The sequence below is a fragment of the Carassius auratus genome, chromosome 28, assembly GCF_003368295.1.
Source record: "Carassius auratus strain Wakin chromosome 28, ASM336829v1, whole genome shotgun sequence".
Lineage (NCBI taxonomy): Eukaryota > Metazoa > Chordata > Actinopteri > Cypriniformes > Cyprinidae > Carassius > Carassius auratus.
In genome coordinates this window covers 2,251,203-2,262,098 of record NC_039270.1, presented here as the reverse complement: position 1 = coordinate 2,262,098, position 10,896 = coordinate 2,251,203, and the positions used below count along the sequence as shown (strand labels likewise).

Below are 10,896 nucleotides of genomic sequence, written 5' to 3'. Positions count from 1 at the left end.
ATCTGAATGTGTGAGAATTCACAGCATCATTCATCCAAACTGGTTTCAGAGATGATCTCAGATCTGTGTGTGTTAAACCAGTGCGGTCAAACTAACTGAGTTTCCACAGTCTGCGGGAACACACTTCAGAAAACACTAGAACTCAAACTACAACACAAAGAGACAAAAGACGACCGAAAATAATGTGTGTCTGTGTGTTGATATAATTCAGTTATGTCTCGTACAAACGTGCAAAGACTTTTTGCTTGGCCAAGCTGGATTTGAATACGAACTATTTCAAACTACATTAAAAACGGTGTAATTAATTTTCTAAAAGTGAGTCATGGATAGTGTTTTATGACTAATAACTAAATTATTTCTAGAATTGAATGGAATGCAGGAAACTACTGAAAGATGTGAAACTAACAGTAATGCTATTGAACACAGTCTATAGGCCATACTTTTGCACAGACCAAATATGGTTAAAATACAATACAGTTCTGACATGTTTCACAAAAGGTAAAGCAGCACTTTTCCATTATGCTTAAGCATTGTGTCACTAAATATAAACTTTAACATGATTTAAACTCTCAGTCAGTCCGATCAGAGGAAGTGAACGACCACAGGAAGAATCTAAAGAAAGACTTCAGAGCATATAATGAAGAGGAAATAGAAAATGGCTCGTAAGTGTCATGTGTTTCTGCTGGGACTGATCTTTCTCTCTTCACTTCTCACAGGTAAAGAAATCTGTCTTTCTCTATAAGACATGACTTTTTTTTCTTGTGTTAAAAACAGAACATACTGAATTATTCCTTAATGAACTAAAACTAGACAGTTTCACACTCAAACATCTGACGCTGAATTATTTTCATCTCGAGAGTGTTTGTGATTCGAACAGCTCTCTGATAAAGAAAAACAGCTTATTCTGTAGAGTTGGTAAACATTAAGTCAGGAAAAAAGACTGATCTGAATCTTTTACTTTTCATGCTGTTATGTTAGATGTTTTCATTAATTAACATATGATGATCACTCAGAGGTTCTTGTGTTTCAGGTTCCAGTGGAGTGGATGAGACTCATGTGTTCATCAGTTCTGGTGAAAATGTCCGTCTGCCCTGTAATAATGCTCTTCCTGACTGCAGATCAACTACATGGCTCTATAACAGATTCAGAGATTCAGCAGCAGTTGAACTGATTGGTTTAGGGATAAAAAAGAATGACACCGATAGACATGAGAGACTGAGTCTGGGGTCTGACTGCTCTCTGAACATCAAGAACGTCACAAAAGAAGATTATGGATCTTACAGCTGCCAACAATGGACTGGTCTGCAAGGACAACAAAAACAGCAAGGAACTGATGCTCGTGTTTTTCCTCATGTCCTTCATGGTAATTTGACAGATTTGATGCCAATTTAAAAAGGGAAAATTATTCATTTAAACTCTCATGAAGATTGAAGAGTCTGTGATTTGTGTGTCATTTTGTGTTTCAGTCTCTTCCTCACAGACTGAGATCAGTGCAGGCCGCTCTGTGACTCTCTTCTGTCAGTTGTATTCATATACTGCAGACTCTTGTGATGTTTGGATCCGTTCTGAGGGAATCGATCTGTTCTGGGTGAATCAGGCTGGTGTTAAACTCACGAGATCAGACTCCAGCTATCAGATATTATTCTCATCTGATCACTGTATCATCACACTGAATACAACACTCCCGAATGAAGATGACAATAGAGAGTGGAGATGTGAAGTTACTCAAAGAGATCAAGTCAAAACCTCAGCCATATATACTGTCAAGAGTTCAGGTGAAAAAACAATCTCATCAATCATTTACTGAAGAGTCTCCGCTAGATGTGCTAATATAATGATGCTAAAGTTATCTTGTGCATTTACTGATTAAAATAATAATGTCATATTCTGCAGTTTGATGCATCTGAACTAACATTCATCTTTACAGCTCAAGATGATACACTATCACCAGTGATTTCAGTCCACACCACAAAATCAACTGCATTGACACCAAAAACTTCTACACAAGGTACAGTTAAAAAATGAACGCATAATGTTTTGAGTATTACTGAATCCTCTGTCCTTGTTAAAGAAATGCATGTACTCACTTGAACTAAAATCAACAGAATTGATTAAATAAAGTTTAATAGGAAAGACCTGTTAGTGTTTGAAGTTCAGATATTTTAGGCTTTACAAAGAGTTTTGTGGTAACCATTCTGCTGAACATATTATTACATTATGTTTGGTAATATGGTAATATTTGGTGGCGTTTTAGTGCCACATTAAATAAAAAAAACTAAAATTACGAGATTAAAGTTGTAATATTTTCAAAATAGAGTCGAAATGTTACGAAAATAAAGTCAAAATACTTTGAGAATAAGCTCTAAAAAAGTTTGCTACTTTCAAATTCATATATAATGTAAGTGAAATGTAAGTTAATGAAATTTATATATATATATATATATATATATATATATATATATATATATATATATATATATATATATATATATATATTAAGACACTGCAGAGCATGGCATCATATCACAACCATTACAGCGTAAAATGTAATTGTATGCTGTAATGGTTGTGATATGATGTCATGTTTTGCAATGTCTTTTTAAAAACTGAAATCCAAAATGTAAAAACAATCTACACCACTTTCCTGCAGTGCTATAGCTTAGACTTATGTTCTTTAAATTTGGCTATGAGGTAATGCCATGATGTATTAATCTTCTACTGGCCACACGGTTTCATACGAATTTGCAGGTTCGAGTTCACCAAACTTGTACTATGGTTCCCACTCTCTCTGACATACATATGCAATGAAAGTTGAAAAGAGTAGTGTGACTGCCCTTTAATTAGGGATGATAGAAGTAAACTCTACAGGACATTGCCCTCCAGGAGTGATGCTGCCCATCACTGCAGTTGGTCCATGTTTAAAGGGATATTAGGTTGTGACTTCAGAGAAGTTTAGTTAGAAGTACTATTATTTTTAACATGACAGAACAAAGTCAGTCTATTGTTCGTTATCTGGCTCGGCTCGGTGTTCATCTTCAGTTCTCTCTTCACAGCAGTTCAGTCAGTGTACTGTTTGAGTAAATGAATTACTCCGGGATATTGGTTTGTTTGAACTCAGAGGGAGTGTCAGCCACATTAAAAAAGTTAACAGCTTAAGTCATTTGTGGATTAATGCGTATTGGAGACACCAACCGTTTAAAACGATTTAGTTCGATTTGGTGAACTGATTCAAAAAGATCCGGTTACATCGAATGCTTAATTCGCGAACCGGATATGACAAACTGCTTTGTTTTGAACTCTCTCACAACAGACACGGAAGATAATGATGAATAAAGTCGTAGTTTTTGCTATTTTTGGACCAAAATGTATTTTCGATGCTTCAAAATATTCTAACTGACCCCTTTGATGTCACATGGACTACTTTGAAGATGTTTTTCTGACCTTTCTGGACATGGACAGTGTACCGTACACACAGCTTCAATGGAGGGACTGAGAGCTCTCGGACTAAATCTAAAATATCTTAAACTGTGTTCCGAAGATAAACGGAGGTCTTACGGGTTTGGAACGACACAAGTTATTAATGACATCATTTTAATATTTGGGTGAACTATCCCTTTAAAAAGTTTTTAATAACGCTTACCTTTTAAATGACCGTTGATGTTTGCAAGGCCTTATGTAGAACTATGAACTTACTGGCGCAGAAGACATGCTTGTACAAAACAACAAACTACAGCAATCATGTAAAAAAAAATTAACTTTCTTTTCATAATTTTTACTTTGATTCTCAAAATATTATGAGTTTAACCTCATATTACTACGACTTTATTCAAGAAACATTTTGACTTTATTCTCATAATATTTCAACATTATTCTCATAACATTTCAACTTTATTCTCATAGTATTATCACTTTATTCTTGTAATATTTCTCAAAACTTTTCAATTTTATTCTTGTAATATTATGCCTTTATACTCCAAACACTTCGACTTTATTCTCGTAACATTTCAACTTTATTCTCGTAAGTTCGACTTTATTCTCAGAATATTACGACATTAATCTCGTAACCTTAGATTATTTTTTTTTCAAGGTGGGATTAAAACTCCGTTGTAAGAAAGAGATAACACTGGAGGGAAAGATTTTTAAAAAATGTCATTACATTTATTTTTGGAAAATGGCAAACATCAGTTTTTCTCCCTACACTTTGAGATTTTTAATCTATCATCTGCTATCATTTTATTTCAAAGCAGTGCAAGTTTATTCATCATTTCTGTGATGTGAAGCTCTAGAATGATTTGATGTTGATGATGTTTATTATGTTTGAACTGAACTATCAGACATGATCACAGATCCAGCAGAAACTGAAATCAGAAGGACTGCTGGATCATTATTCAGAGGTACCACACATCTTTACCATGCCTTGATTTCACTCCCAGTTTCACAGATCAAGTCTGTTTTTTTTTCTCTTGATTGTGTCTATCATCTTTCCTACAGTGATAGTGATTATTTTTGAGTTTGCAGCATTTGCTGCTTCTACTGTGATTCTTCTTCAGATCATCTGTGCAAGACGAGCTGGTGAGTATTTGAGATGATTCACATAGATCTTTAATAATCCCAGAGCTCAGTAATAATTTCCTGTTTGATTTTTTTGGCAGGGAGGAAGAATTCACAGGACCAGAGGAAATAGTGATGAATACAATATTCAAATAAAATACTCCCTACAAATAACAGGACAAATTACAGCAATGATATTATGGATATTTCCATGCAGCTATTAATGATATTTGCTCCATATACATATAATACAGTACATGGTAATTTTCTAACCTTGATTCATCTAATTTTACATGAAACATTTTACAGATGTAACCCTGGTTTAATTTATTATTAATATTATAATTTTATTTACATGTATGTATTTTTTTTTCTTGTGACATAAGTGTTTCTATTTTTTATAAACGAAATGTACCTGTTCAGACATGTCTGTGTCAAGAAGTTGTGTTTGATTTAATATTATTAGTTAAAAAAGTGACTTAATCCCGCCTAATGTCAAGTAGGGCAACTGTGATTGGCCAGTGAGGATGTCAGTCAAGGGTGTGAGAGACGAGTTCGTAAAAGAAGTGTGTAGGTGATGTTGTCGACATGATAACAGAAAAAGCATAATTTTATTTTGTGAAAAACATAGTCATAATTGTATCATTTAAGCATTAACCAGCTTTTGTTAAAACTTTTTTGCCCAACCTCAGAAACGTTGCAAGATTACGTCCTATGTTAAATTCTACAGTCGTACATGCTCACTTTAATCACAACATGGTCTGGCACCACATTACCTTAAAGAATTGTTACATCCATAAACTCCTAGTCGTAGATTGTGTTCCTCTCAGTCAAACTTGTTGGTTGTTCCTCAAACACATCTAAGATCTATGGGTGATAAGTCTTTCTCTTTCTATGCTCCTGTCCTTTGGAATTCCCTGCCTCTTTAAGTTCAGATTTATGATGTTTTTAAAGTTCGACTTAAGACATTTTTTTTTTTTTATTGCATTTGCTTGTTGTTGTTGTTTTTTTTTTTTATTATGTTGTGTTCAGCTCTTTGAGAAGCTGCTGTTGAAGGCGCTTCATGAAATAAAGTGTATTATTATTATTATTATTATTATTATTATATTGTAGCATTTGGACCAATCAGACAAACCATTTTTCATATGATTTAACAAATCAATTATTCATTTGATCAACAAATGATCACAGTTTCCTCAGCCAATAAACATAGTAGGTGCCAGGATGTCTGCGAACGACTCCAGACCATGACAGCTCAGTTAGACCGGATAACCTTTACAATCTAAGAGTATGTGGAGAGAATCTTCCTCCTACTAAGAATCGTACTAGTTTGCAGATCAACTTCTGATCCGGTTACATATGCAAATTACCAGGTTTTCACACAAAGTGGTTGTAAAACTCCTAAGTATTTCCAAATCAACGAGATCAACACATCAAACTTTGTTGACTGTCCCTCAGTCCAAAAAGAAGTCTAAAAGTTGATCATGCTTTTTTTTGGTAGGATGTCCAAAATTGTGGAATGGTCTCCCCCTTTATATTCGGCAGGCCCCATTTATATAGGGTTTTTGGTCTCAGTTGAAGAAACATCTTTTTAGACTGGCTCTTAAGTAGGGAATTTTGATTATGGGAAGCTTTTATAAGTGTTTGTTTTAATTATAAGTTATGTTTGTGTTTTTACATTTATTCTTGTTTTTGTGAAAGACTTTGGTTAACAAAGTTGCACTTAAATGTGCTATATGAATAAATAAAAGTTAAAGATTAAATTCATACAGAATTTTCACCTCATAAAATAGTTATGTTTTCTAGGAGTGAGATTGGATTGGAAATGCACACCATTTTCAATGTGTGATGCAATAAGAGTCATGGAAGATATTCTTATTGCATTGACACTTCTTCATTTATGGTTAGTTATAGCCTAGTGGTTGAGATTTGGCAATTTAATTGCTCTAAAATATATAGTACAGATCCATTCAGTGAGACAAAGTAAAATTCGTTATACTTTTACGCATGTTATATACAAAGTGGTTTGTAACATGCATAATGTATTGATTTGGATGAGAAATCATGCGATATGCAACACATCTAAATCCATTAAGTTTCAGACAATGTCTTAAGGGGAAGAACACTCACACAACAGAGGAAGATGACAGAAAACAAACCAGTTAAGATACTCAGTGGATGTGGATTAACACTCTATGGTTAAAGTTAAACATTTATTTGCCACGTCTAGTCTGCAAAAGCCACATTTACCCTGCAGGTCTTGATGCCTAATTTCTATTTGTTGACTATATCTGATGTTTTTGATGACCAGCTTACATCTTATTGTAATAGTAACCCATATCCAAGATCTGCATTTTCACTGTACACTTGACCAAACAATGCAGAGTAGACATAAGGACCAGAAAGTCTCCACTGCATCACTGAAAAGAATCATGTGATTGTGGTTGGGGTGCACCTGAGTCCACATTATTCACCATCATTGCTTTTTCAAGTACACATGACTCACGTTGATAGGGGACTATCTCATTTATACAATATTTATTTCCACATATGTACGAGTCTGTTTTCACATCATTGGTCATATCCGATCTGTACCACATGGGAGAGAGGAAAAACGCATTCACACCAAGAATGATCAATTTAAAGATAACGATAATTAATGCCCACTCCAGGAGACAATATCGTCTGCATGTCACTTTAAATTCTCAAGCTTGTTATAGCAGGATGCACTGGCTCACATGATTCGTTCAAAAACAGATTAATTCAAGGAATCTAACACCGCGTTGCTAAACACAGTTGTATACAATTATTAGCATATTTATGTGCTGATATTCAGAAAAGTACATTGCTTGTGCAATGAATATCACAATATAAAAAGTCATACATGGGTATTTTTTCTTTCATTGCATGAATTATAAGTGCTTTCTAACTGAATTCTAATGGGCTTCATCACACAGTGAATGCTTCTGGACTCTCAAGACTTTTTTTGTTGACACTCATCAGTCAGCTCTTCTATGGTCTCTCAGTCACATATTCAGCACGATGATGTTATGTCAGGGGAATGGCTTTAAATTCTAATCAATCGTTAATTAGTTTGTGAATTATCATAAGAAGAGAATTTTAACATTTCATTTGCATAGTAAATTTTTCATAATACACAACATTACTAATCTACTTTAAATGTCTTTAATACTAAAAACACTACAACATTTCTAAAGGGGATGGTTAGGGGGAAGGGTTCTTTCATATTTTCCCCTGCTTTCCCCCTCAATTCTAGCCTTGCATTGATTACCAAACAATACATTTATTTTTATAGTTAAATAAATTTGTTTAGAAAAGCAGTGGTTGTGTGCGGCGTATCCCTGATTTTGTTTAAGGATTGTGGGCTTTCCTGAAGTAGTTGGGGCTGTTGATGATGCCTTCTTTATAAAAGTTTCCAACTCTTATAAAAGTTTTACTTTAGTTTTTACTAAGAATTTTCTGACACTTAAACGTGCTTTATGTAGGATATTGCAGTCCAAATTAAATGTTTCGTCAAGAGTTGACGATGCAGGTTCCCAGCCGGCACATGACTGACCTTCAACGTTGAAATAAGGTTGAAATAAGGTCAGTTGTTTTAACATTGAAACAACGTTGAAAAAGTTTAATGCTAAATGGTTGAACTGGGGGCTCTGAAAACACTGCTTGTGAATAATTTGTTAATATTGTAAACTTTTATCTGAATACATTAAATAATTGTTTAATAATTAGCATTGTGCACTTTCAACCCCACTGTTACTGAACTGTAAAGTGAAAATATTGTGTGATTTATTTTGCATTCAGTTAAAAATATTTCACAATATTAAAGTTTGGCAATCTGGGGTGCCAAAATATAATTGGGTAAACTGTCAGTGGGCAGAGTAACACAGACCAAAACAGAGACAGATATTATGACAGAACACACATCCTCAAAGGAGAATAACTGATTGTAGCATTGTTTTTCAGATAGACAATTAAGGCTGGACGATTATGGCCTAAAATCAAAACCTTGATTAATTGAACATTTTACCTCGATTACGATTAATGAAAGATTATTTAGTATTGTTGTTTTTTTTGGGTTTTTTTGCCCTCCTAGTTCACTGACAAGGTTTGTACTGTAAATATGATTGACTATCAGCAGTTATTTTATCTATGTTCGTAACATTTCTTACTAGGGTTGGGTATCGTTTGAATTTTATCGATTCCAATTCTTATCGATTCCTACTTTCGATTCCAATAAGATAAAAAAATCCAATATAAAAAAAATTTAATCAAACATTTAGATGTCAAACATTTTTACAAAGGATTCTGTTGCAGCTGTATTACATGAGCAAAAATAAGCAGCCTACAAAACACTGCAAAAGGAATTTTGCCTGTGATAAAAAAAAAAATACCATAGCAAAAACAACTAGATTAATATAAATTTCAAATATTAAAGTGTTAAAAACAAGTAATAAGAAAGGAACAAACAAATCAATAAGCAATATCATAAATAAATACAACTAAACTAAATTTCAGGTACAGAAACTGTAATTAAAAGTTTAAAAACACTGCATAGTTTTCTTTTTATAAATAAAATAAAGATTAATCAAGTAAAGTTATTAAATATATTCAGTCAAGATCAGTGAATGATTTTCTTTTGTTCTTTGATTAACATTAATGACAACATTAATTTTAAACATTAACATTAACATTAACATTAAACATTAACATTAATTTAACATTAAACATTAACATTAATTGAGATTCTAAGCTACTTTAGTGATAAATCACAGGACAGCGCTGACAACTAGTTTCTGTGTTCCTCTTGTGCATACGATCTTCACAGCTACTGTTTATGAGTGTTCGTGCCACAATGCAGCTGCGCGAACATGGTCGATATAATAATACACATCCGTTCATCTAATCGCCTGAATGTCCAAACCATAAAACAAATACAACTGATAAAGTTTAGTGAAGACGCAAGGCTCACCGCTCACTCGCCATCACTATGTGTTGAACCGGCGTTCACCTCTGTGTTTTGCTTTTATGCCACTGACTGTCATGTGACTACACACGGGGTAGTATGCTTTTAAGGTGGAAGTGTTAACAGGATTGAAAAAACGAAATAACCGACATGGGAAAATTACGTCGGTTAGAGGTTATGAATTTCGGTTTTGATTATTTTCCGATTAATCGTCCAGCCCTATAAACAAGTATGTTAACCAGGAGTGAAATGATACGGTTGCTGTGATTTTACAATGTAAGACATGTTCTTGGATCAACACCCAATCCCTACCCCTAAACTAAACCCTACCCATAATTTATTTCTAAAATCAGAGAGAAATGATAGGTGTATATAACAAGGGTGTAGAAGCACCTAAGCCTTAAACTCAAATAAAAAATAAATAAAAAAACGTATCCCTTGATTCTGATTGGTTGATTGGAATGTTGTTCCTGGATCAACAGAAATACTGATCCGGGAACATGTTGTACTTGGTGAAATCACATTCACTCTAACGATACATGTATTTGTATTAACCCGTTTGGTGCAGGCTTTCGGTTCGGTACACATTACTAACTGGACAATTTGTTGGTCTAATCCTATTACAGCACATTATCCTACTAGTTTAGACTAGTGTGAGTGATCATAGAGAGTGGGTTCTTTCACTGCATGATTCAGTCGATTAAAATGCATTGAAGTTAGCTAAGAGACTTTTGTTTTAGATAGATTCAATTGCAATGACTCTTATTAACAGTGACTTGCTGCTATCTACTGTCACCTACTTTAAATTCACATTTAAAGTAGGTGTCACTTTAAATTTTTTTTTATTAATTTCAAACAACAGTTGCTAACATTTTATTTTTGTAGTCTCCAAACATTATTTATGCATTTGTAACTGCAGGTTTAAAGCATTACATGTCCTTCAGAGCTGCATTAAACAGTGTGTCAGATGCAATTTCTGTGTTCCTCTGCATTGCAAAGATGATTTTTGACTCCATTTGCATGGTAAGAAAAGAAAAATTACTCAAAAGGTGATTCACACTTTTTATAAAAACGCTTTAAAGAGGTCAAAGTACCCATAAAAGGTAAAAATGTAAATGTAAAATAGGCTACATCAGCTGGAATACTTCAAACCGGAGCTGTTTTATGTGCTCCCCTGAAGATGGGCCAAGTATAGCGCCATCAATGTTCAAAGTAAAAAAAATAGTTTTAATGAATACACCATTCATAAAAATTTAGGATTTTTTTTCCTGGTATTTCTTTCTTTTTGCTGTATTGAAAACGTACCAAACCATGACACCACTGTATCCTATTGAACCGAACCGTGAATTTTGTGAACTGTT

General features: G+C 33.8%; 1 protein-coding gene across 1 annotated transcript; it reads left to right on the top strand.

The window, feature by feature from the left end:
* Window positions 1-655: 655 nt before the first annotated feature.
* LOC113047491 (uncharacterized) lies at window positions 656-4,821 on the top strand. The gene is made up of 6 exons (XM_026208881.1): window positions 656-716; window positions 1,031-1,363; window positions 1,467-1,775; window positions 1,928-1,973; window positions 4,490-4,572; window positions 4,653-4,821. Exons 1-6 carry the CDS (start codon window positions 656-658, stop codon window positions 4,682-4,684), a joined length of 864 nt encoding a protein of 287 aa, XP_026064666.1. The 3' UTR covers window positions 4,685-4,821.
* The last annotated feature ends 6,075 nt before the right edge of the window (window positions 4,822-10,896 follow it).

Bases quoted from the DNA above. Each gene is read 5' to 3' on its own strand.
- LOC113047491 (XM_026208881.1), top strand. From the start codon at position 656: ATGGCTCGTAAGTGTCATGTGTTTCTGCTGGGACTGATCTTTCTCTCT. The intron at 717-1,030 runs GTAAAGAAATCT...CTTGTGTTTCAG, and splicing joins TCTCTCTTCACTTCTCACAG to GTTCCAGTGGAGTGGATGAG. The intron at 1,776-1,927 runs GTGAAAAAACAA...TCATCTTTACAG, and splicing joins ATATACTGTCAAGAGTTCAG to CTCAAGATGATACACTATCA.